At 35.1% G+C, this 6000-nt stretch overlaps 1 protein-coding gene across 10 annotated transcripts in view; it reads right to left on the bottom strand.

The window, feature by feature from the left end:
* TBC1D1 (TBC1 domain family member 1) overlaps positions 1-6000 on the bottom strand; it is a 184555-nt gene that overhangs the window by 81118 nt on the left and 97437 nt on the right. For all 10 annotated transcript variants that reach the window (XR_004645772.1, XM_034770846.1, XM_034770856.1 and 7 more), the window contains 3 exons: positions 3730-3834; positions 3048-3180; positions 1087-1178 (listed from right to left, as the gene is read on the bottom strand). Coding sequence is in view for 9 of the 10 variants with exons in the window: in XM_034770846.1 (XP_034626737.1) it covers positions 1087-1178; positions 3048-3180; positions 3730-3834 (330 nt within the window). In the remaining variant the exon portion in view is untranslated. The remainder of the gene's footprint in view (positions 1-1086; positions 1179-3047; positions 3181-3729; positions 3835-6000) is intronic.

A 6000-nucleotide genomic window follows, 5' to 3' on the forward strand; every position in this document is an offset into this window, starting at 1 on the left:
CAGACCTGAAAGTGGCAATTCTTCAACAACAAAAACTTCAAAAACAGACTCCAATGTGAAGCTGCAGAACTGGAATTAATTTGCAAACTGGATACCATCAGATTAGCCCTGAATAAAGACTGGGAATGGTTGGGTCATTACAAAACCTACACTTGATTTCCCCAATACTAATTTCTCCCTACAGTTACTCACACCTTCTTGTCAACTGTCTGTAACGGGCCACTCTCTTACCACTTCAAAAGTTATTTTTCCTCCCTTGGTATCCTGCTGTTAATTGATTTATCTCGCTAGACTGACCTCACACTTGGAAAAGCAACCCCTATCCTTTCATGTATTTTACCTGCTCCTGCATTTTTCACTTCATTCATCTGACGAAGTGGGCTCTAGCCCATGGAAGCTTATGCCCAAATAAATTTGTTAGTCTCTAAGGTGCCACAAGGACTCCTCGTTGTTTTTGCTGATACAGACTAAAACAGCTACCACTCTGAAACTGTGCACTTGTATTCTGTGTTGTAATTGAAATCAATATATTTGAAAATGTAGAAAACATCCAAAAATATTTAAATAAATGATATTCTATTATTGTTTAACAACGTGATTAATTGCATTATTAATCACAATTAATTTTTTTAATCGCTTGACAGTCCTAATTTAGATTAAGGTTGAATAACAAACCAAGCTGAAATGAAGTATCAATTCAGGAACATCAAAACGTTTTGTTTTGATCATAAGTGTCAAAACAATGTTTCACATCTCCAAATTGAATGTTCTGGCACTTGGTTTTTTCATAAAAAGTAAAATTCTCTACAGACACTTTTTGTAAAAATTTCATTAGTCAAAAATCTAGTTTTCCATCAGAAAAACAGTTTAGTCTGAAGATCTGATCAGCCCTAGAAACAATAGTGAATGACCCAGAATTTAAAACAAATGGCGATTTCCAGATTGTCACTGAATACCGTAAGAAGCTGAAGAACAATTCTCATGAAAATAAAAGCTTTCATGCTGGACACAGATTGTAAATAACGACCACAGCAATATAACTTTTAATTTAAAAACAAAAACACGCAAACAAAAACCACACATTACCTGAACCTGCTCAAAAAGAGCAGCCTGCTCCTGGTTATTTAGTGTTGTGAGATGCTTCTGGAGTTCTAGTTTAGTTTTAGAAGGATGTAGTCCTAAGAAGCGATGAACCAAGATAAAATGGACAAGTATTGTAATAAGCAAGCTTTAAACTGATACAATACACTAATCATATGATATGCACAGAAGTTTAAATAAGAGGTATAAGCATTGCTATTTAAATGAGTTATCTGCATTAGTTTTAGCAGATGGGCACTGAAGTACACAAATTTTAAAAAAGTGTACTTTGTTTTATATCGGGGTCGGCAACCTTTCAGAAGTGGTGTGCCGAGTCTTCATTTATACACTCTAATTTACAGTTTCGCGTGCCAGTAATACATTTTAACGTTTTTAGAAGGTCTCTTTCTATACGTCTATAATATATAACTAAACTATTGTTGTACTATTGCTGTATGTAATGTAAATAAGGTTTTTAAAATGTTTAAGAAACTTCATTTAAAATTAAATAAAAATGCAGAGCCTCCCAGACTGGTGGCCAGGACCTGGGCAGTGTGAGTGCCACTGAAAATCAGCTCGTGTGCTGCCTTCAAGCACACGTGCCATAGGTTGCCTACTCCTGTTTTATATAATTACTTACATCAGTCTGTAAATATGAACTTTATAATGCATATGAAATGAGGAAATGCAATCTTTTGCAACAAGGAGTTTTGCTGGAATAAAGTGCAGGATTAGGCTTCTTAGCTGACCTAGAAGATTGCATGATCATGTAACACAGAATGAACCTAGATTCTGCTGTGGCTTATCAACAGACTCCTTATTGAGGTTTTATGCAGTATAGGTTTGGGGAGTTTGTTTGTTTTTTTAAATATATTTTCTAACAACTATTTTCTCATTTATATGCCTTGGTTTATAATTTGCCTCTTCAAGAGTTTTGCCAAGATACATGAAATACTGTATTCTCCAGCTTTTTTCTTTTGCTGAATTCGTTTACTGATATTTAAAAGCATACACTCCTGTGGCTCTCATTAGTTCTTCTTTTTCTTATCCTTGATTAAATTCCTTTTCTAGATTTTTTTTTAGCACCAACAGGTTTCTGTACTTGTTAAGCATCTGATTGTGGGGTGTATATACTTCCCCATCAAGCTGGAGGTGGGCAATAATATTCAATCAGACTCAATTATCCTTTTAGTGCTCTCAGAATCATAGCTAGCTGAAGGCCAAGAAAAAGTACAGGTAGTGTAGTTCTGTAAATTCTCCTGTTCCTACAGATTAATACAAGATATGTCTTGGTCCAACAAGATACTGTGGCTTTTCACTGATCTGACAGCTACTGCTGTCCCTCATTCACACCAGCCCTGCCCTAAATGGCTAAATTCTTAGCTGTGAAACTTGTTGAAATGCAAAATGTTCCTGACTTCATGTCTTTGCCACTTTCTGTACAATGAATGTAAGCTGCAATTACTTTGTTTTCTACCAGAAGTACAGGTCAAACACATTAAAAGGATCCACCGTTTGAGATCAAGTCTGAAGCAGAACACCCCTTCTATCTAACTCAGTACATTAACAGGACATGCAGTTCTCAGCTAGGGCAGTATATTCCTTAAAAGTTCATTTAAAAATTATTTCCAATTTTTTTATTGTTTATAAATTCAAGAACCAAGTAATTTTCAATGCAATTATATTTAACTTGTATTTCTTTTTAAAAATTAAGTAAATACACAGTATGAATCAATTTAGCTTTTATTTGATCATTCTTGACACTAGTACTCTGATCTTATACTGTATTGAAGTTATTTCTTAATTAACTGACCAAGCTTCAAGTGTCCAAAGTGAATACAGTCCTCGTTTTAAAAATTGTGTATTCCTTTAGATCAATGTTCACACATACAAATATTGCTCTGGTAAGTAAGTTAGATAGAATACATTTTCAAGAGGTTTCATTGTCAACATTGCTTAATACTTACCTTCAATCTTTTCACAGAGTTTATGCAGGAATTGCATAGGGCATCCTTCGCAAAGTTGGAGCTGAGCTTTGGAGGTTTGTTGCACAGCAGCTACAGTGAAAGCCTGTTTCAAAGTCATCATGATTTCATCAACCTAACAAGAACAAGAGAGGAAATCAAGGCTAACGAATTAAAAGTGATTTCTGCTACACTAAGTTGGTGTTGTTTTCAACCCAACAAAGTCAGTCTCTTTAAAAAGGATACCTTCATTGTTTTGGGATTATGTTAGGACAATGATCAGGGAATCCCCTGAGATACTGACCTTCTGATTGTGGGTTTGGCTTTCAAAACTGATATACCTACTGAATGTAATCAGATCTCTCCATTCATTTTAATGGGAGTTCTACTTTTAAAAACAAAAAAAAAAAAAAAAACCACCCCACGATATACAACTTGACTTAATGCTTGGTGAAGTATGAAGTGTTCCATGGCCTCTGACCACTCCAGATATGCCAGTGTAGAGGTTATATTTATTTTGAATAGGATACATATTTTAATCTCTGCCTTCAACAAAAATTCAGTTTCTTAACAGTTTTCTATCTTAAGAACAATTAAATTTTTATAAATGCAATGGAAGTTGAGAGCAAACAGCAACAAAAACTTAGCACCTTATGATATCAGGCCTTTAATTAGCATCTCTTACCAGGGCTTCATCTGTGCACTGAAACACGTAGCAGACAAAGTAGCAGCCACCGTTTCCTGAAGACTCTCTACAGATGAACCCAAAGTGATCCACATGTCTAATACCCTGGAACAAAAGAAGTAGTAACAAAAGAGTCAGTCATGTTTACAAGATGATTTCATACATGTAATTATCACACCAATACATTAGACAGATGTCCAATAGCATTACAGCATCATGGTAAACCAAATATCTCATTCCATCCATATAAAAATCATCTAGCCCATTAAAGGATCTTTTAAACATATTTAAATCATAAATACTCATTTACAAATGTAACAAACTGTAATGGATCTATTGGGGAAGAACCTGCATGGACAGACAAGTGCATGACCACATGACCAGACCAGATTAAGTTTGATCTTCAATGTACAGCAGTAAATGTTAAAACTTCTCCAAAGACATTGCATCCACTCTAGGAACTTAATTCAGTGACTCTTCCTCAAATTCAATAGTACTTACTACTCAATTGTACTACTATTGTCAGTACATATATCTCAGAAAGAAGAAAGGTTGTAAAATCAGGCCCAAGAATCGGAAACAAAACTCATATTACATTATTCTGGCAGTACCCACAATGTGATGGCCCCAATACTGAAAGGATTTATGTGCTTAACTTTACTCGATTTGAATAGTTCAGCGGAATTCAGTGCAGCTACTTTCGGTGTACAAAATTCAGCATGCACAAAAGGCTTTGCAAAATCAGAGCTTCTGATAAGCAATGTACAAAGGCTGCAAGAGAGAAATATAATCACATTTTGTGCAATTTATTTTATTTCATAAATACAAATTTATCTGTATCTCTACCTAAGTGTTATTAGTTGGTCAATTTCATGTAAGTGTTATGCCACAAGTGGGTTTTGCATATTAAAGTCAACCTTCCATTAAGGATAGTAGAAAAGAGGCATTTGATTTATTAAACCAAAAACCAGGAGCAGATTCACAAGAAAAACCTGAGTTTCAGTCAGTTATAACTAATCTGGATATTAGCAAACAAGACATTTCTCTGGTATTCCCTATCAATGTTGAATACTCAAGATTGTCACTGTATTATGAGGATACCAAAATCATAAAACATGAATATTTTTGGACACATATTGGCCAGGAGTACCAAAAACGAGAGCAGGTATATGTAGCAGAGCAAGGCCAGTCGTCCTAAAGTAATGTGAACAGCACAATCTCCTTGCTATAAATATTAATAACCTTCCATCAAGCTCCAACTGAATAAAGAAAAATAACTTGATATACATGTAGATATCCAACTTCTCATAATATGATGGTTGCATACTCATACCACTTGGAAAAAGTATTATGACAAAGGCAAACATTTGGCATTAATATTTCAACAGAAGATATTAATTAGAAAGATAATTAAATGATCTAGAGGCCTCAGGTTCTTAAATTCTAATTTCCTGTAAATGCCCAGGCTAGCTCTCTTACGGTGTATACTGCAGAATCCAATTATAATATCTGAAAGTCAGTTCCAGAAAATATAAGGCGGCTTGATTTTGACCTCCCTTATATATATTTGCAACTCCATTGACTTCAAGAGGGTTTACTCCCACTGTATACCAGCATTAGCAAGATCAAGATGAAACTCATAAAATTTTTCTGTTGGTTACTCAGAATGTCGCACACTTCATGAAATTTTATTCTTGTAAAATCTCTTCATGAGTCTGAGTGAGTTCTTAGATCTGAGAAAATGGAAATTCTATACTGATTCTGAATAATCTGCTAAATAGGATTTGCTTTGGAATTGGTCTGTATTCTTTGGAATATGTTAAAGCATAAGTAGATTACCCACAGCAGGCATGAAGGAATCCTTTATAACCCTCTCCTCCCCTCAATAGACAAGTCTCTCAGAAGAATCAAGTATTTTTCTGCTCCTGGAACCAGTTTTCGGAACTTGATGAATTACAAAAAACAGTGATATAGGGACTCCTATGTTCCTATGTTATTATCTACAAATTTGGGTAGACAGTTTATAGCGAAGACTGTTGGATTCAGAGGCCATAGTACTCTTCAATTTCTAGGTTTCAGGGTAGCAGCCGTGTTAGTCTGTATCCGCAAAAAGAAGAACAGGAGTACTTGTGGCACCTTAGAGACTAACAAATTTATTAGAGCATAAGCTTTCGTGGACTACAGCCCACTTCTTCGTGGGCTGTAGTCCACGAAAGCTTATGCTCTAATAAATTTGTTAGTCTCTAAGGTGCCACAAGTACTCCTGTTCTT

Source organism: Trachemys scripta, chromosome 5 (genome assembly GCF_013100865.1).
Source record: "Trachemys scripta elegans isolate TJP31775 chromosome 5, CAS_Tse_1.0, whole genome shotgun sequence".
In the NCBI taxonomy this organism is placed as follows: domain Eukaryota; kingdom Metazoa; phylum Chordata; order Testudines; family Emydidae; genus Trachemys; species Trachemys scripta.